This window comes from Cuculus canorus, chromosome 14 (assembly GCF_017976375.1).
Source record: "Cuculus canorus isolate bCucCan1 chromosome 14, bCucCan1.pri, whole genome shotgun sequence".
In the NCBI taxonomy this organism is placed as follows: Eukaryota; Metazoa; Chordata; class Aves; order Cuculiformes; family Cuculidae; genus Cuculus; species Cuculus canorus.
Window position 1 is genome coordinate 18921699 of NC_071414.1, and position 20069 is coordinate 18941767.

Below are 20069 nucleotides of genomic sequence, written 5' to 3' on the forward strand. Positions count from 1 at the left end.
CAAGGACCCGGCTGAGTAACCAGGGACTGACGGCGTGTCTTTGGGGCTGCGTGAGCGACTGCTGCCACAGATGTAAGAAATTGTTTCTGTATGAGGTATATCTGATGTCCCTACAGTCCATGAATGTTTCTGTGCTTTCGGTGCGGTGCAGGTGGTGGGAGGGTGGTGGCAGGACACAAGTGCCAGTGACCAGCGAGCTGCCATCTCCCTTGCTTGTTATTGATTGCCTGTGTTTTCTATGTTTTAACCAGAGTTCTGGGTCTTTCCCTTCTGGAGCCACACGCCAGTGCAGAACACATCCTCATGATGAGCAGGTTAAGCAGATCGGTTAAGTAGCTTTAAGAGGCAAGTTTTGGCCCCCTATCCTGGGTGTTGCTTTTCTGCTTCCAAGGGATTTTGTGCATTGGCTGCAGCAGTGCCCAGAAGTGAAAGGCACACCGATGGCAGCTGCTGACCTCTCCGTTGTGTCAGATTTTATGCACCTCTGAAAGCAGTAGCTGTAAAAAAACAAGGATTCCCTGGAAGCCTGAGCTTTCAGTGAGGAAATCTGCCATCTGTATCACTATTTCTGGTTGTGAGGAAGAGTTTGAAAACAAAATACAAACGCACTGTAAACGTTTAGGAACCCAAGGGCAGATAAAATAACCTTAGCTTGGTTGTTTTTTACAAAACCTTTAGTTGTTTTCACTCTTGGCCCTGTTTATTGTTGTTACCGTGTAGGCTTATAGATAACAAAGCTACTGCCGTGCTTTTTCTGTGACTTGTAGATCCAGAATGCTTAGTTGCTCCCTAGTGGTGATGAATGAATGGTTGGTGTGCTTGTGCCTGACACGAGTGTAAGCTTTCTGCCGCGTTTGTATCATATTCATCTATTCTTATGTGTTGTCTTGCATTTAATTGCCAAGAGCAGCTGTAAACTCTCTTCCGAGGTCTCTCCATCACATCTGGTTCAATCATTATTAGTCATTAAGCGTGTTATTGCACTGACGTCGGGGCAGGGCTGTGGTTAACCCCCGTCTCTCGGGGGCGCGTTCGTTGAGCTGCCCCCGGGCAGCTGGGCTGCGGCTGAATCCGAGGACAGAGCAAAGGGCAGTTATTGAGCCCAAATCTACAGCACTTCCTGCAAAGGCAGTGGGAAGATCTGATTGTGGATACTTGTAAAACAGGGAGTTCCTGTGACAGCTGGAGCTCTACCCTGCTCCCCAGGAGCTCTGCACAGCGTTTCGCGTGCTGGGGGCTCAGCAGGCGCACGGGGCGGCTTGATCCTGCCTGGGCACAGCTTGCCATGAGACAAATCATCAGAGCTGTGGACTGTAGAGGATGGGAGTGTTTAGAGGCGTGTGATTTATATTTGGAAATAGCTTTATCATTAGTGACTGCCATCGTGATATCCACCATGCTGTGCGTCCCTGTGAGGTGCTGTGGAAGCCACGGCAGGTTCGGGTCCCGGTGGAGTGGCGCTGTGCCGGCAGAGCTGTCGGCCTCTTCTTGGGGCTTTGTACCCTGCTGCAAAATTTCCCGTGGTTTGTTTGCTCTGAGCTGTTGCTGCCCTCTCCCCCCACAGAGGCTCGCAACACCCTCAGCTTAGGAGGGAGGTTGTGTCTGTTTCCCAGTCTCACTGTTTTTAATGGATTTGTTCTCATAGCAGTGTGGCAAGAAGAGTGATTTTTACCCCCCATGAGCGCACGAGAGACACTTCATTTAATGATGCTTGAACTTTAATGCCTATGCAGCTCTAGTCCAGAGTGGTCCGTAGACTGAAGGTGGATGCTGGGCTGCGTCTGGAAAAGACTGGGCGCTGTCTGTTTTTATGTGTTCAAACGTCTTTAAAAAGCTCATTCTAATACAAGGACCAGACCTTACAAAGATCTGTGGCAAATCCTGAAGCTAAACTGAGCTCTCCAGCATTACTCAGCTCACTGTGCCCAGGAGAGGCAGGCGCTGGAGCATTGGCCTTCTGAGGCATAAAGGGGAAAAAAAGATTACTTTGGCTTTCTCTATTTTTTCTTGTGGTATGTCTGAACCTTTATTATTCCTGTAGGACTAAGGTCAGATTTCTGTCTGATCAGTCATCTTGGCAGACCTGCACCGTTACAATAGAAGTGCCCAACACCTCCTGTGTGGAGACGGCGCAGCCAGCATCGCCGGCTCTGTCCCCAGGTGAGAGCTTTGCTCCTGCCCTGCCAGAAGTTCCTGCTCAGGTTTGTGTTTTTCCTTCCAAACTGGCATCATGCAGTGCGAGATTTTTCCCTTCTTGTTTCTCGGGCCATTGGAAGCGGTCTCCTTGCCTACTGTCGCAGAACACTTGCCTCGACCAGATACCGAGGCGCTGCTTTGTGAAAACAGTTTTAAATGCGATGACTAAACACTGAGTTAGTTACTGAGTAACTTCCCGGGAACCCTTCTCTGTGCTCGGGGAGGTACTGATCGCATCGTGTGCTGGTGGAAAAAAAAATGAGGCTTAGAGTTGGCCTATTTGTGTACAGAATTTTGTAGAGGAGCCCAAATGGTTGCTCGCAGACAAACCTCAGACACGGGTTAAATGCATCATCAGCAAACTCTTTTCCGGAGGTTCCTGTCTTCTCCTTATGCACAGGAGATGTGGGGTTGAGATTTTCCCAACAAAATGAACCCTGTCCTCTCCTGCTGCTGCTGTGCAGTAAACCAGGGATGGGTTCTGAGCTCCTTGCAGTGGCTTTGGCATCTCCTGGCTGGAGAGTGTGGTGAAGCCAGGATAAAACCACAGGCTGGATGTGTGTCCCGCTGGGGAATAGTATGTTCCTTGCCACCATGTAAAAACTGAACGTAGCCACAAGTGAGCAGGTTATTTTTGTAGGAAACATGGAATCGCTGTTTTTCTCTTAAGAGACGATACATAAGCACAAATCAGAGAGCTGTTGCCTGCACGGCATTATCTAGTTGGCAGCTTAGTTTGGGGAAAAAAATAGTGGCATAAAATCGGCTTATTTTTTAAGTCCAGCTGGAAACCAGCGGGAATTCATCTCACCGGATAAGGATGTTATAAAATGTAGTATCAGGCTCCATCACATATTTGGAGGCAGGAAAGAATTTATAGTAGAGGCTTGAATTGATTGAGTCATGCAGAATAGATGAAAGCCTCAATCTGTGTGCCTTCTGTGCTGTTTTGTGAACAAAATGCTTAAAAGAAATCCAACCAAGAAAAGTAAAAAAAGAACCTCCAAAACCACCCAAAAACCTGCAGCACATAAAACGTAGCTTCAGTGTTTCCTTGAACAGTATTAACTTCTATCATACTCTTCCTCTCCCCCTCTGAAAGTAGTACATAATTCTTCAAGAAAATTAAATCTAGGTACTTTATTGGCTTAACTTGCTTCCAGTTACATTTCATTAGCTTTCGTCTCGTAGTGCTTCTTGTCTACCCCAGAGCAAGGGCTCTCAGCCAGCGTGGTATGGCCTCAGGTGGGGACAGTGGAGGACAAGGTGTGGCAGAGTGAAGGATTATCTTCTGGTGATGCCATCCTGGTGGGATGCGTGGGAGCAGGGTTTGGAGGATGAAGGACCTTGCTGGCTCTCTCTGCTGTGGCCTTGACAGCATCTACATGGAATTTTTCAGTTGTGCCCACATGGGAGTCGTGGCTGCTGCCCAACGGCTGGGCAGAAACAGCACCATGGTTAATAATTGACTGGTGAGATAATGAAATAGCCGAGCTCGCTGTTTGCTTTTCTTCCTTTTCCACTGCTACTGTAACGCTGTGCACGACGGAATGTAATAAACCAAAGGGCAGTTTCCATCAGTGAGGCAGAGCTTGCATGTGGAACTCACTTGTGCAGCTTTGACGCTTGTGGTGCGTGTGGAGCCGCCGCTGTCTCCGAGCCATCCCGGTGGTGTGGTGGGGCCAGGTGAGAGACTGCGGAATCGCCTCCAACACGGAACGAGTTGCATTGGAAACACTTCAGGTTCTGATGTTTGCAATTTCTTTTCCACTCGCTTCCAGATCTTTTCTGTGGATGTAGCTGGGATGTGGACCCAAAGCATTAGCTTTTGTTTTCTAAAGAGAAAACTGACGGTAGACAATCCGGTCTGGCTCTGCTTCCTGTGGACGTGCGTACAGCTCTCGAGGTAACTGAGCCGAGTGCCACTTTGTGGGGGTGGTGTATGCATTTCGGATGGCTGTATCTGGTATATATTGCCTCTCCATAATTCAGCAGTTGCTGGGTTGATGCCTATCCATATATTTGCTTTATACAAGCAAAGAATGGAAATAACGTTCTGGTTACACTGTGTTGCTCATATCTTGTTCGCAGTAGCTCTAGTAGGAACAGACCCAGGCATGAGCGAGCGGAGGTGTCAGGAGAAGAAACTGATGCTGGTAAATGAAGGGCTGTGTTTTCATGGATCCTTTCTCCCTACCAAGGACTAACTTGGCTCTTGGGTTTCTTCCAGAGCATCTGCTGCCAAAGTCCATCTGTTCCCATCCAGAGGCACCCTTCTGTACAGTCAGCAGGAAAACAGATGAAGGAGCAGGATATATCTTGGAAAATATTAAAACCACATTTTGAAATGTTTAACAGAGGGTTGCAAACAGCCTTGGGCACATGGGGTTACACAAGGCAGCCTGAACTTCAGGGCTTCTCTCTGTATCTCTGCATGTGTAAGGTGACAGTGAAATGCGTGAATGTAGCCAAATAAGTGAACAACGGCAGGGCTTAGTTTATGCCAGAAAAGGTATCTTTAAAATGCTAGAATTACTGGTGTTATAATGCTTAAGAGACCACTGTCACACTGGTCGGGGACATGACCAGTTGAGTGCGTCACCTCTGCTGTGACCATCGGTCTCACAAGTGCAGGAGTTCTGCTCTACCCGAGGATATGCAGATTGTGTGGGCTTTTTGCAGAAAAGATAAAATCTAGGTCCATGTTAAATAGAGGAGGAAAGAGGTCTGGCAGTGAGATGTTTTTACACAGGGAATGGTTACCTTGGTACAAAGGCACATACCAATCCTCCGGCACAGGCAGTGTTGAAGTGGTGAGGCTGATGATGAAACGCAGGTTATGGACGAGTGATTTGGGAACATGAAGTTTCCATAGAACGGATTGAATGTGGAAAGCTGGACCTGAAAAACAGACACCTTTCTGTTCGGGAAGGGACTGACGGGCACGGAGTGGTATGGACAGGGAGCCTCTCAGGCTCTCATTTACCAACTAAGCAGACGGTGCCCTAAACGAAACTCCCTCTTCTCCCCTTGTGTGACTCTCCCGCTGTCGGTGCAGGAGCTGCCCTGCCCTCAGCAGGGTCTGCAAAGTCTCTCCCGTTATTGCTCGAGGCTCTGCTTTTTCCTAGAATGAAAGAATTCATGCTTTCCCCAGTCATTTTCCTCCAACATCTGTCAGTTTGCAGCGTGTCTGAATGCTGTTTGCAGAGCGAGTGTTTAATTTCTGCCTGTGATTGTGGACAACTTGCGCCCCATTGTTAATCCTGTACTAACATAACCAAGAGATATTTCCAGACTATTTTGACTACTAATGCAGTTTCTCGTTGTTTGTTATGGAAACCAGTGATAATGTTCAGTGAGATTAAGAATAAATGTTTATGAATTCTGCCCAAATAAAAGATAGGGGAATATACTTCAATGCAATATTTGCCAAAGGAACAGACCAGGCCGGTATGTGATATCTTGTGTATAAGTGGTGTTTTTCTCTTATTTCAGTGGGATGTTCTTTAGGAACAGGATGTGACACCGCTGTCTCCCTCAGCGCAAAGGCAGGCACTACCTCATTAACATCTGGAAAGAGATATACTCTGAAAAGGAATAGTTTTTCTTATGTCAAAGAAAGAAAGCTAAAGAGCTAATGGCTTTTTAAAATATGAAGGTAGTTAATTCATAATCATTAATTTGTATGTAAGAAAATGGAAGTGCTAATATTGTTTGCCAATTACATTTTCGACTGGCGGTGTGCTACGAAAGAATGGACGTGCTTTATTGGGGACAGTAAGTTATTAAAAAACTAATTTGTAGTTAGAAGAAGTTCTTGGGAGGCAACAGCGCGGTGATCTGTTCCTGTTGTAGGACTCTAGAATGGTTTTATGGTGTGGCAACTAGTTCTGCTGGGAGTGACAGTCTGTGTTTAAAGTTTGTAAGATAAACAAGGGGTGGGTTTTTTGGGTGAAGTTCCATTGCCACACCTCTGCTTTCTCTCTCTCATGCTCTGCCTCCTCCTCACCTGTGTTCGGTGTCACCAGATTTTCCAGTTAGCAGAAGCTGATCACTGTCCTCTCCTATTGTCTGGGAGAACCTGGGGGTGCCGGCTTGGCCATGCTGTCCTTCTGCTCTGGGAAGATTGCAAAGGATTCGCTGCCCAATTGTGTGTTTTCCAATCTCCTAAAGAGGGTGGCATCTGGTATGTTTGCCTTCCGAAAGCTAAAAATCATTGGGGATAGAATTGTCGATTATGGGCTAGGAAGAAAAGTAAAGTGGGGAGGTACTTATAAAAAAAAGTGCCTTTCAGAGGTATCGGGTACAAAGGTGATCAGACAGCCACGCTGTCTTGGATGAGGTATCCTTCTATGACTCTCACCCTTTCAGCAGTTGTGTGGAAGTGATGGAATTTGAAGACTTCAGACATTTATCTAGAGTTTCTGGATATTTCAAAGTCTGGTCAAAGGAGCAGCTTTTATTTCCAGGCATCTTGTGTCTCAGGGAGAGAATTGCTGCGAATGCATCCCTTTTGTCTGTGTGCATAGGTTTCTGACCAGGAGAACCTGTGAACCTGTGCTGTATCGTCAACCGAAAGCGTTGGTGGTACCAGGGGCTCAGAACTTACCTCCCCCAGGGTGTCTGCTGCTCTGGTTTCCCTCAGGCAGCCCAAGGCTGCTGAAGCAAGAGCCTCGCAGGTGATATTTTGGTAGCAGTTAGATCCCACGGTTGGTGAAGTGGATGGGTCAGACGCTGCAGGCTCTGCAACTGATTGGAATCTGAAGAATTTCAGCTAATATTTGCATCAGGTGTTTACCCTTTGATAAGAAACAGGTCATTCACTAACATGTACATGCCGTAACACTGGGAGGTTCGTCATGGTCTTTGCTTTGCATTTCGCACACTTATCGTTCTCGTTGCTCGGAGAACCGTTGCATATTATAGTTTGATATGGATTAATAGCTGTGTTTTCCTCCTTATTTCCATGGAGCCATTTGTTTAAAAAGAGCAGTTTTACAGAAGTAGATCGCTGGAGTTTTCCACATGCCAGCAAGTTAGCAGGGTGTTGCCTTCGTCTAAAGGGTGTTGTGGAGGAGAAATCCTGTTTGGCTTTCCAAAACTAAGATTTCTCACCCATAAACACCAATAACCCAGTCTCAAAAAGGAGGATTAAACTCTCTTTATGTCTAAGGAAAACATTTGCTCTTACTTCTCTGATGGAAATGTCGTGTTGGTGGTCTTTAAGGGAACCGCGAACAAGTATGCAAACGTCCTGCATGGCTGTGGTCAATGCCAGGGGCTGCTTTTGCTGGGTTGTTGAGGATAAATCAGAGGCTTGATAAAGAAAATCCCTGTGTTTCACATGGGTGACACTTAGGGCAAGCGTTGTATGTAACAGTATAGGCAAGATATGGATTAGTCAGCAGCACCTAATGCAATTTAAATGAGGTAAAACAAGAATAAACTGTCAGTAGAAGAAAGCTTGCCATTAAAGGAGGGGTAACTGGTTAATTGACTGCAGTCTACAGTCCCCGATTGCTCTCTGGACAGAGCTGGTTTAGCACAGACGGGAGGCTTTGACCCACTAAGCTGGTTGCAGGGAATTCAAGATTGTGCAATACCACCACCTTTGCCTAGAATTAAGAGGTTGAGGTGGTGACTGGTATTTTAACAGCGGTCTGTGAGGAGCTGCAGACTTCAGCAGGACTTGAACCTGCGCTGAGTGCTCGGGGACTGGATTTGCAGGATGTTTGGGTGAACAAGGAATTTCAATGTTCAGCACTGGTACCTGAGCTGAGAAAACATACAGCATGGGCTGTAATAGTGTGAATTTCCTGGCACTGTCTTGCCGCTGCTATTTTTTATCGATGATGATGATGGAAACATGGAACAAATCTTGGTTTGAGCCGTAAGATATCATTATCTTAGCTCAGGGACAGCCCAGCCTTGTGCACGCAATGTCTTGTGTCATCTGAGTGTTGTTCTTCCTCAGCCATCAGCCTGATGTGAAGCACTAGACAAGTCCTGTTCCCTATGGAGACCCTGTTTCTTGCTTTTGTTCATCTCTTCTGTCACATTTGTCAGGTCTATAGAGCAAAGATGTGCGTTTTATATTTGCAGACTGTTCTGGTGTGGAGTTTCCTGGGTAATACTGGAGTAAATGCAATAAATAAGTGGATGGAAGTCAGGTTAGCCTTTTTCAAAAAACAATCACCAAAAAAGCCAACAAAACTTTGGCTCTTAATATGTTGGTTTTGGCTTTATTTCCTCCTTGAGCATGGAGGGGCACACTGTTAATATGCTTCCCTTCATCTTCTGGTGCTTTTGGTTCTAATATACCTTTAATCTAACATTTTTCTTTTTGCTTGCAAAGGTTCACAATTAAAATGTTGTGAGCCTGCCTGGAATGTGCGAGTTGTATTACGGCCTTGCTGGAGCATTTCTAAGATCTCAAGCAGTGTATGAGGGTGCTCTACCACCTGCCAGCTGGGAAGGACAATAACATCATTGTTAACATCAGTTGAGTTTTAAGTACAGTAATGTTTTTCTCTTCCCTGTGGAAGAGAAGGCAGCTTTCACATCGTTCTTCATTGAGATCAACCTTTCTGCTCCCACAGTTTAGGAAGCATCTTCCTGGAAAGAAACAGGTGTGTTTCGGTATCCTGTTTAAATTTTAGCAGAGACTTCTGGAGAACAGTATATTACTTCAGTTCTTATAATTTTTCAGTCACTTCAAGAATGTGACATTGCCAACTTGGTCTTAAGCAAACAGGTATGTAAAATGCAAGCCATGGCAAGAGCGGGGCCGGAGGCACCCGGGGCAGCGGGAGGTCCTCTGGCACTTCTCTGTGGAGCAGAAGGAAAGCTGCAGGCAGCTTCCCACGGGCGTCAGGAGAGACTGCACAGGGGAGCAGACGGAGGAGGGAACGTCCTGTGAGCTGCAGTGTTCTCCTCCTCCTGGTGCTAACAGGGACTCGGTGCTTGCTGTGGCTATTTCAAGTTGGATGTTCTTACCTTGACCTTCTAAGGTATTGAAGTTATGTTTCCTATTATTTCTGATATCATCATAAAAAACTGAGGCAAAGATTCTTCACTCTGTTGCAGACCTTGCTGTGGATCACAAACGGGTAGCTTGAAATAATGGGGGGAAAGGGATACTGGTATAGGAAACCGAGAGTTCTGTCATATACATAAACCAAAGCACAACTGTTATTTAAATTCTGCACATAGCTGTGAAAAGTTGGAGCCAAACTCGGGCTGTAAATCAGGGTAGCTCTGTTAAATCCAGTGGAACAGTGCCAGCACATCCCAGACAAAGCCTTGGCTTGGTCTATTAATAGCAACCCTGAGGTTGAGTCAATGGAGCTGCTTGGGGAAGTTCCACTGGAACAAAACTTTCCCTAAAAAGCCAGAGATAAGAATGACAGAGGAATCTGCCTTGTGGTTCTCTCGTGAAATGTGGCTCCCGTGGTTTGGTCCTGTGCGCAGCCCGCGGCGGGGGCCAGGCTTCCAGGTGCAGCCTGTTCCATTGGATCTTGTAGCAGGGCTGCAACAGCAACTGCGCTACAGTCTGGTTCTGCATTCAGTGTCAGCGCAGGTGTTTTCTCAGCTGCTTTGCTTTCTGTGTAGCTTCAGAAAAAAACAAGGGTTTTGTTTGTTTAAATTCTTCTGTAGACTGTGGTGAACAGGGTGGACAATGTCAGCAGCTGTGGATGCTTCATGTTTCTTATGTGCCCCTGTTAGTCAGGGATAGATAATTAAATTTCACAGTTGCATTTTAGATCATCTCTAAAGAGAGGGAACTCCTCTGGGCCTCTTGGACTCAGCTTCTTGCTGACTCAAATTCAAAAAAAACCCCAGCACAAGTTCCCACTGTGCAGTGTTTGGCTGCTTTCATTTCCCAGAAACTAGTTAATTTATTTACTGTGCCCCCTCCAAGTCCAGGTTCTCTTTATAGATTAACTTGTGTATTTTGGCTCCTATCCATCTCTTCCTTTGGCTCAAAGTGAATGATACCAGAACTGTCTCCGGAACAAGGCAGGAAAGGGAAGGTTTTTGATTAAGCAGCAGTATCACCCCTGGAACTTCTCTCTCTGCCAGCTTTATGAGCCCCCGCTGCCGAAGGATGGTGTTGGGAATGGCAGATTAAAGGGATGTGTAATATGGAAACTGTTTGCATCTCCTCAGAAGGTGTCACACAGAGCATTTTGCTGACTATGGTTTTCAGGGCTGCTTGCTTTCTTTTAGTATCTGATCAGTCTTTAGAACTCATTTAGATGAGAATTACTAAATCGGGTCACTGGCTGGCACCTGTTCAGGTTGCCCTTTCCTTGGGGTGTCATCTGCCCGTGAGGATGTTTAGAGGGGTTTGAAGCTGGAAGAGGAGGTTGAGAGGTTCACACTGATCGCATGCGACTGCCCTCTGTGTGTCTTCTGTTGGCCTGTTGAACAGGCGGCATGCAGAGATCTCGCTTGGTAAACTGAACCTGCAGCCATCGCATGGAATGATTGGAGAGTAAATATCAAGTGCTGCTGATAATCACAGGCGGTTTCTAGCCTCTGCAAGAATTATGTATTTGTTGTACATGAACTCCAAGCCAGTGCATTTTCTAGTGCATTTGCTGTGTTTGCAGAGCAGTTCTTGGCATCGGCCATAAAACGTCTGGCTGTCTTTTAAAATCTGTGATCTGTTACTGACAGCAGAATCTCTCATCAAAATAATTCAGCAATCTCTCATCAAGCCACTTTCTATAAGCCTCTGGGAAAGGCTTTCCAAGATGTGTATTTTTTGAGCATGGATGGGAATGACATGGAAGCCCACTTCAACGACAAATCATTTTCATCATGTTTGTGAAATTGAGTGCAATTTGGTTCTTGTTTCTCTGAGAAACAATGAAAGCCTTTAAAGAGGGGGATGAGGCTGATAACACCAGTTATGATGATGTTTTCTTCCTATTTGATAATTCTTCTGGGTCAGTCTGGGCACTGCTTTGTTCGGTTCGGTTGTCCATGGGCACTGATGTGTCCAGCTGTCCGTGGGTTCATATTTCCGTGTGAAATCTTCTGAAAGGGAATGTAGAGGCGCTGGTGGGGTTTGGGCCATGCTTGTGTGGTGTCATTGTGGTCCTGTAGCTGCAAGGCATCACTCTGTTTAGATCGTGGCTGTGTTTATCTGATGGGGAGATAGGCATCTGTGCATGCTTGTGAGCATTTTTGGAAGCACAGTTCTACATCGTTTCGAAACCTCAGCCACCCAGGTGTGTGTTGTATTTAAGGCCCTCCAGAATTAGGCAGCATCCGGGCTGGGATTTTCAACTACTCAGATTTATTTCTAGGCAGAAAACTAGTTTTGATTCTGGCCTGTGACGTTTTGCAGTCATAATGAGAGGGCATCTTCTAATTGCCTGTAGAGTCTTCTAGATTTAATGAAGATCTAGGTAACTCTTGTTATTAAAGACTTAGTTGCTCTGTTTGTGGTAGAGGAAATGATCCTGATAACTACTGAAGCCAGAGATTTACTTCTAGCTACTCTAGGTACTATTTTCAAGTTCTCACCTTGAGCATGTGTGCAATACTCACTGCCTGATCTCCCCAGCTGCGATCAGAGTCCTCCCACGGAATCTTTTTCACATGTTTCTCTTTCTTTTTAGTGTCTTCTAGGCATTACTGGAATGTGACTACAGAGAAAAATGTGCTTTTCTGACATCTCTGTTGTGGATATTTAATCAGACTGTGATTTCTGGAAATGTTACGCCATGGCTTCGTCTGGAGGTGAGGTAGAAAGATGGACTCACAGGCAGGGTGGCAGAATGGGAGAGCTGGTAGAGCCTGTGTCCTCTCCTGGAAACAGTGATCGTCTTTCCCCAGTGAAGTCTATCGGCAGCGTAGATCATCTCTTGCACCTCCCGGGAAGAGCAGACTCTGCTTACAGCTCCTTCTCAGGGGGATCGAATGTTCCAGAGTATCCCACCCCATCGTGCTATGGTGAAAACTGCTGTTTGCCTCCAGAGCAGGTGCCGTACATGGACTCGGAATACGTGAGAGGTATTTATAATGTCAGTGCAGCAAACTCTGAGCTCCGATGCCTGCACCCGTACAAGGCTCCAGACCTGAGCATCCATAACAACTCTCACAGCACAGGCCTCGCTGAATGCTGTGAAAGCACTCCTACCCGAGGGACTGTAAATCAGGGACTGCTGCCTCTGGCTGCCCTTCCACCTTCTCCTCCTGTGCGACTCGATAGCTATACAGTCACTAAACACCTTGACAACTCGAGAGGGAGAAGCCGCTCTGGAAGTCACAGTGAGTGCAGTGTGCAGTCAGGTCCGTGTGCGCAGGACAGTCGCCTGGCAGACAGGAATGGACCGTGGAGCCAACACAGGGATGAAATGGCTGAGCAAGATGTAGTAGCTACTAGGAGAGAGAATCTGGAAAACAACGGCCTTTCTTCCGATTATACAAACAGGGTGTCTATATCAAAAATTCAGGGGTTAAAGATGGAGGAAAATGGAGAGTGGAGCCTGTCCCAACAACCTAGAAGGAGAAGCAATCCTCATGTTTTCAGCAGACCTTCTTCATTCATTTTTCAAGAATATTTAAAGACTGACAGCGTGGCTCATGTCTCTAAAAAACTTTCTGCTTATAATTCAATTTATGCTTATAAAATTCCCAAAGAGGTGGACTTCAGGTCCCACCACACAGCGCATACCAACCCTGGGACTGTTAATGATACACAGGAAGACAAACAGCATCCCCGCAGGGAATACAAGCCAACTTTGAGAGAAGCAGATCTGGAAAGCGCGGTGCCGGAACGCAGCCAACAGTGCCAGCTCCGCGCCAGGTTGCATTTAGACTTGGATGAAGATGTGTTTGAGGACAGTTGTGACTTAAAATGTATAGAGAATACTCTTCTACTGAAAAATGCTTCCAGGAAGCCGAACAGTTGTACAGGTGAAAATCAGTGCTGTGACTCTGAAGGAAAAATTGGAAGTGATGTTAGGGAACCAGTCCTGAGTCAGCAAGCAAAAATGCAAAGATTGTCACAGTCCTGCAGCTCTGGTACGGTGGAAGTGGAGCAGCCTTGCTGTGAGAAGTCAGATCAGGGAAATAAGGAATGCTGTGATAATGCTAACCAAATGTCTTTTTTCAGACCAAAGGAAGATTCCAAATCTCAGTTATCACATGAAGTCAAGAGAGATAAACAAGCTAATAGGAGCAGTCCTGACCCTAGCATGCAACCTCCTGTTCAGAAAGATCAACCTGAATTTCAAAAACATCTCTTCAAGCGCCTTCAGGATGACCTTGCTGGTGAGCAAATAACCAGGCAGACGACTCCTATGCTTTACTATCTTTCTGGGGGGAAGCCCACCAACATCCTGCACCACAACAAGCTCACCCAATGTCCAGAGGACTCGAGGAGCTCACCAAGGGAATTTCCAGCAAACCAGTGCTCTGCCTCAGCCCAGTGCCTGGAGGCACAAAGGGAGAGCCATCAGCTTCAAAGGACCAACCACCACCATCAGTGTGGTGCTGATCATCTCCTGCTCAAGACTGAAGATCTTGTTCTCGAGAGTCCTGCTTCGTCCATGGATGAGAGTTTCAAGAATGACTATATAGAGAAACTCAAAGTAGCTCAAAAGAGGGTTCTGAGAGAAACCTCCTTTAAAAGAAAAGACTTACAGATGAGTTTGCCCATTAGACTCAGACAGAAACCCTCTAAAAGGCCTTCAATTGAACACCTTAGGTCTTTGTCGTTATCCAGTGCTAGTGAGGATGCCAAAGCTGTTCCTTGTCCCCCTTCTCATCTAGAATCCTTGAGCAGTTTCAATAGAGATGAAGAAATTAAGAAGCCACAGGTGGTTCGAATAGGGGGAAGAAAAAGGGAAACAAAGGAGCAAAAGAAACTCTGTTATTCTGAGCCTGAGAAACTGGATCAGCTGGTGGATAAGGAGATACCATGGGGTCAAGTCAGGGATGAAATCACCGAGCAAGATGTGGTGGCAGCTAGGAGAAAGACTCTGGAAAACAGAGGGAGGGCACTTTCCAGTTCAAGTATTTCCAGGACGGAGCTGAAACAAATCCAGCACACTGCACTTGTCCAATACATGGAACGGAAGATTAATCAGAGACCAGGTAGTTCACAACACCTCCCGCTGCATAAGCCCCCCCTACAGAAGAGGTTGTCGCATCCCAGATGGCCCCCTGGCAAGGTTTCCAATCCAAATGGGAGCAGGAAGGTGCAATACAATGAGGTTTGCTGCCAAGTTTTTGCTGAAGAAAAGCTGCCAGATGTTTTTCCTCCTTTGGCTTTTGTTCCCCCATTGAACGTGTGTGATCCCAGCTCTGGTGCTGCCGGTACAGCGCCCCAGAAGCACAACCCATCTTCCCAGGAAGCGGATGAGAGCTGCACCAGTAAGTGTGCTTCAGCTGAAAGTCTCCCGTGGGCAGATGCTCCTGCGTCTGGGAGACCTCGCGAGAGATCAAAATCGACTCCTCCTTCCACACAGGTAAGAAAGATATTAAGATATCTATTTTGAGTCCAACTTGGGACTCTCTGCCTGATTTGGAGAACTCTGGGATTATTGACATGGAAAACTGCTGAACGTCATAGAGGAAGAATTAAGACAGTAAAAGGGTTAGAAGACCAATAATCTAAGAGGCTGATGGACTTCCACTAATGCTGCCTCTGTTCTGAATTGTTACAAGAGTAGAGGAGCTCTTTTGTTGCCAGCTGTTCTGTGGTTTCTAGGAAAAAATGATGGATTCTACCTAGGAAGAGCATAATGGCAATATCAGTAATTGAAAAAGACAAACAATCAAACCCCCACAAACGATCCCCCAGAAGCACAGACTTTGAACCTCCTCAGATCTACAGTTGGCTTCTGCTTCTGGGCTTAACAACCACGGCAGTAAAATTAAAGAGCTGCGTGCTCTGATAATGCTGGTGGTCCCAGTGTGCTGTTTTCATTTCCAGGACGCTTACAGGTGTGCCAGTGATGCAGCGGCTCCGTCTCAGCGTTGCGAGAGCTGTCTCAGTGCCCCCAGGTAAGGCTTCCAAGGCAGAGCCTGTGTCTGAGCTTGTCTGTCCTGTCCTTGTTCCTTGGGATCCTCTGTTGTCCATGTGGGAATATTCATCCCCTAAGCTATTTGTTTCCTTTTGGAACCATCTTTAAAATCCTGTCTCCTGTGTGGAGCAAAAGTGGAAAAGGCAGAGTGCACCTGAGCTGCTCTGCTGTCCTTCAGATCCCTGGGATCACAGCTCCCTCCTCTGAGCTCTGGTGAAAACAGCGTCTGCAACAGCTCCGAATGCACAGTCTGGAACGTGTGTGATCGCAGAGCGGAGTAAAAGGGGCTTTTAGCGTGTTTTTTAAAGGGAAAAAAAATCACGTGCTGCTTACACATAGTGAACTAGACAGTTCGTACAGTAACTGTGCTTTTGTTTTGCATCTTTGAGGAGCCGCAGGGGAGAAAAACAGCTGAACTCTGTCTCAACAAGGCAGGGACGCTGACACGCACGTAGTGATAGAATTTCCACAGTTCCAGTCATTCCAAGAGATTCAAAGGGTTTCTTGAGACTCGATTGGCTTTGGAAAAAATGTATTTTTAGTAAGATTTTGAAGTTTTCCTTAAATTTCCTTGTTTAGCTAAGAGGCTTAGCAGGGCAGTGTGAATGGAACATACTTGATTGTAGTTCTGCTACGTGCTAAGTGATGAAAAGATGAGAAATGCAGAATTGGCTTCATTCGTAACTAATTCAGGTGCTTATCTTTGGGAAACACCTGTAAGTACAGCTTTCCTTCTGTTACAGCTGTGTCTCATTTTTCCTTCGTTTTCCTGCCCCAGAAAGTGCTTCTGGGCTGTGGGGGAAAGCCCAGACTGGATGGGGCACATTTGCAGTATGCATTAATCAAACGTTCCAACTGGGACCAAGAGGAAGAGCAAGTTCAGACCATTGCCCACACTGATAGTGTGTGTAGGTTAGTGGAAAAAAAAGCTTGAAGACATTCTTATGCATATTTTTGCATCCATTTAATTGCACAATGTAATTTTGAGGTAGTTTTCCCTGGTGTTACTCATTTTCCCTGACAATTACCACTGTGATGGGGCCTGACAGTGAGTCAGAATAAGGCCCATCACTGTTTGCAGCTATTTTCTTGGGAGTCTCTTCATCATCCATCACTCCATAAACATCTGTCAGTCTGTGATGACAATATTGCATCACCACCACTTTAACTGAGGGATGCTGTGGTGTTTTGCAGGGAATGTTTTTAGCACCTTTTTGAAGGAAAGGCTTCTCCAGCACCCAGGACATCACTACATCCCCAGCACCAGGTGGTTCGAGTTAAGGTCAAATGAGGGGTTTATTTTCAATTGCAGTGAAAAGATGCGTGTAATAGATAAGAAATCTCCAAGTGACTTCATTAGTCTGTATTTTACAGCACTTTTTACCACGGGTTTATTTCAGAAAACACATAATTACAAAATGAGAAACTTAATGGGGTGTCAAACAATGTGGAATGGTGCAGCCAGACATTTTACAGGCTCCCTGTTTCCCCAAAATTAATAGGTGTTATGGAATCTGAATCTCTAAAACTGTAATAAAAAGAGGAAGCTGGAAAGATAACGGCAATCACTGTAGCTGCTTAAACAGTCTGTAAAAACATCTATTTATATGAAATATTTGTAAAAATACATTTGTAGAGGAAGTGCCTGAAATAAAAGGAGGGGTCTTCTTACAGTTTCCATCATCCTGGGAAGGATGGATGCGAGAACGGTGAATATAGAGAGGATGACGTAAGTGGACGTGCGTGTTGTCGGGACGCTAAGGAGCTGCCTCCCGAAATCTCTGTTCTTGTCCCAAGAAGCGCAGGCGAGGAAGATGCCCGAGTTGGGGAGGAACACAGGACTAAACCTCTGACAGACAGCGCTTTAGTGCAGCGGCCAGAGCAGCAGCCCGCGGCTGCTCCGGAGCAAGCAACGCCCTGCCTTGCCTTAGCTCAGCCGCACCCAGGAGACAGAAATGCAGCCAAAGGTGTGATTGTAGAGGACACGTCCGTGCGCAATAGCCACGAGGATATTGTCCCTGAGGGAGAGACACAGCTGCCCAAAAGGAGACTGTGGTCTCCTGAAGATCAGCGATACGAAAAGCTTGCTCTGGAGGTCATTGCCAAAGACAATTCCCTGGTTGATATTCTCATGCCTCATCCTGTTGGAAAAACTGCACTAGACCTGATGGAGAGTTTCTTTCCTGTTAACATTTCCATGCTGGATAAATCGCGCAGAAAAAAGGGAGACGTACGGCACGTGCAGGAGAGTGAGTAAGTAGACAAACCCCATTATATAGTATTTTAAGCTGTTTCAGCATATGAACATCACGTATGTACCAGTAGTGAGATGGCTTGAGCGTGTATTTTTTAATTTTGTTTTATTAGCAAAATAGTTTAGCTTTCTGATTTACATACCATACAACCACGGTATTTGTGAACAAAACTCTGTTTACCGCAGGTATTTATTTTCTGTTCCAATAGCAGGAAAAATAGTGAAGATGTGACAGAAGAATGTCCTGTACCTGAACATGATGCCAAGCAAAGGAGTGAAGATCCTCCCTCTAAGGGGAACCAGGTCCTGAGCAGGAGCAGAGACAGCACAAGCGACCCAGATGACATCACGTCTAAGAAAGTAGGTAGATGAACATCAGAGGAACTGTGGTTTCTTCACCACGATGAAGAATTTGTTAATGTCACTTGTTGCTGTGGATATTTTGATTTATTACTTTTATCCCAATAATGATGTTTCACAGATAACTTTTTGCTAATAGGTGAAGTCCTGGCAAATGGTCATATTGGCCATAAATGGTGGTTTGTAATCCCTGCCTGGTTTGATTCAGGGCTCTCCTCCCACATACCTCTCTTCCGCAGGTTACCGGTGATGGGTTGTACCTGGAACAAGCCCGCAGGGCTGGTGCTGCATTTCCTTGCAAGGGCAGTTCCTGTGCAGCAGCTGGCTCCCAATTTAACACTCAAATCTGATCTCAAAATCTGTAAAATTCATTACAACTGGCAGCCTGAATTAGAAATATTATTTACTCTGCGAGAGCTGGCAGCAGTTTCTGCCTGTGGCAGTGCCTGTTACTTTCCAAAGGCACAGGGAATAGCGGCAGCTTGGACATAGCGGGACTAGAGGAGAAATCCAGCAGCTTAGCAGGCAGTCTTGTAGCGTGGAAGAACTAGGTGGGTTTTTCCGCCCTATAGAAACCTGTCCGTGCTCCATCCCAGGTGATGACAGTCTGCCTGCCTGAATCTCCTCTGTGCTGGTGGTGATATGTTCGGTACCCGCTGCCCTCCTGCTGCTTCTCTTCACAGTGGCATTGGCTGAATTCCCAAAAAGCCAATAGGGTTCTTCTCCCACCCTGGTCTTGGGGCCTTTTTCCATATCAACATTTCTGTATCACACAGCGTCCTCCCCTCGCTCCCCTGCCCGGGCGCTGTGGCTCGCTTGAATCGCACACGGAACTGACCTTTTCTGTGTGTACGATAAATGAAGTTCTGGTCAGTTCTGGTGAAGGTCGGTAGCAGAGCTGTGACTCCATGCTCGTGTCTTAGAGCATAACCGCGTGTAATCGTGCTTTAATCTTTATTGCAGCTCGCCTCTGACTGATTGGAAGCTCTCTGAGCCGAGGATTATATCACCAGCTAAGGCGATTACCTGTAATTTGCTTTTCAGAGTTTGAGAGTCAAGTGCCACTTAGAAAATCTTTCTTTTTTTTCCTTTACCAGAGCTTAAGATTATTTAAAAAACCCGAAGTTTGGTGAAGGTGTGAAAAGAATCAGTTCTCTAGAAATGATGTGGATTCCCTTTGGCAATAACAGCTTTCCGTGTGGATTTTTCCCACTGCAGCTGGAACTCATCCGCAGCCTCCGGTCGAAGCTGCGGGTCCTGTGGGAGGAAAGGGAGCTCGTCCTCTCTGAAGCCAGGGAGTGCGCCGAGCGAGGCGAGGAGCTGGAGGCTATGGTGAGGGATGTCTGCAAGCCCAATGAGTTTGAGCGCTACATGATGTTCATCGGTGACTTGGAGAAGGTTGTGAGCCTCTTGCTGTGCCTGTCCAGCCGCCTTGCCAGAGTCCAGAATGCCTTGAGAAGGATCGATGGCAATACTGATGCTGAGGAGAAGGTGAGTGACAAGCGAGCAGGGTGTTTAATTTGATTTGCTCTCTTCTTTCCAGATGCTCACCTCGTTTGTCTGACAGCTCTAACCAAAGGGTGTAAATCACACACAAATCCCACCCGGCCGTTGCTTGGGCAGATTCAGTGCCACAGGATGGGCTGTGTCTCTGGAGCAGATCTCTGCTGGGGAGCACAGGTTCAGTGCTGGAGACAGAGCGAGCTCTGTGCCAGGGTGGCAGCAGCAGCAAAACCCTGGGGCTCTGAGCCAAAGCCTTGGAACCCTCAGGCTTCTCCCTGTGGAGTCGCCCCAAACCACTGCTTCAGAAGGCTTTTTGGTTTTTTTTCTCCACTGGTAGTTTCAAAGCAGTAGTCACATATCTCAGTGCGGTCACAGCTTGAGATAAAATTCCCTGTAGTTTAACTCAACCAGCCAGTTTTGCTGGAAAATTAGGAATTGTCTCATGTCACCAGGAAATCTTTTTGAGTCTGAAATACACTTTTTTTCCTAGAAAAGACAGCCCAAATTTATCCCAGGAATGATTCTTTCTTGCTGTCCTATTGCTTTTAGACATGCGTTTATAAATACGATACCTGCTGTTATCTCTCATTTGGAAATGAGAAAAGCGCAGAGTTAGAAAAGCGGGGATTTCCTGGAGCTGTGCTGCTGCTGGCCTGCAGCTTTAGAGGTTTATTGTATTTCCCACACACAAGAGCACCAGGAAAGTCAGA

The 20069-nt window shown here is 46.3% G+C and overlaps 1 protein-coding gene across 13 annotated transcripts in view; it reads left to right on the forward strand.

Annotated features, from left to right (window-relative positions):
- SHROOM1 (shroom family member 1) overlaps positions 1-20069 on the forward strand; it is a 32964-nt gene that overhangs the window by 11413 nt on the left and 1482 nt on the right. For 3 of the 13 annotated variants that reach the window (XM_054079836.1, XM_054079834.1, XM_054079835.1), the window contains exons 3-10: positions 2042-2160; positions 3407-3882; positions 3978-4102; positions 11829-14684; positions 15152-15222; positions 16917-17495; positions 17706-17856; positions 19075-19347. In XM_054079836.1, coding sequence (XP_053935811.1) covers positions 11934-14684; positions 15152-15222; positions 16917-17495; positions 17706-17856; positions 19075-19347 — 3825 coding nt within the window. In that variant the 5' untranslated portion in view covers positions 2042-2160; positions 3407-3882; positions 3978-4102; positions 11829-11933. The remainder of the gene's footprint in view (positions 1-2041; positions 2161-3406; positions 3883-3977; positions 4103-11828; positions 14685-15151; positions 15223-16916; positions 17496-17705; positions 17857-19074; positions 19348-20069) is intronic. The other 10 variants (XM_054079837.1, XM_054079841.1, XM_054079838.1 and 7 more) reach the window with 6 other exon arrangements.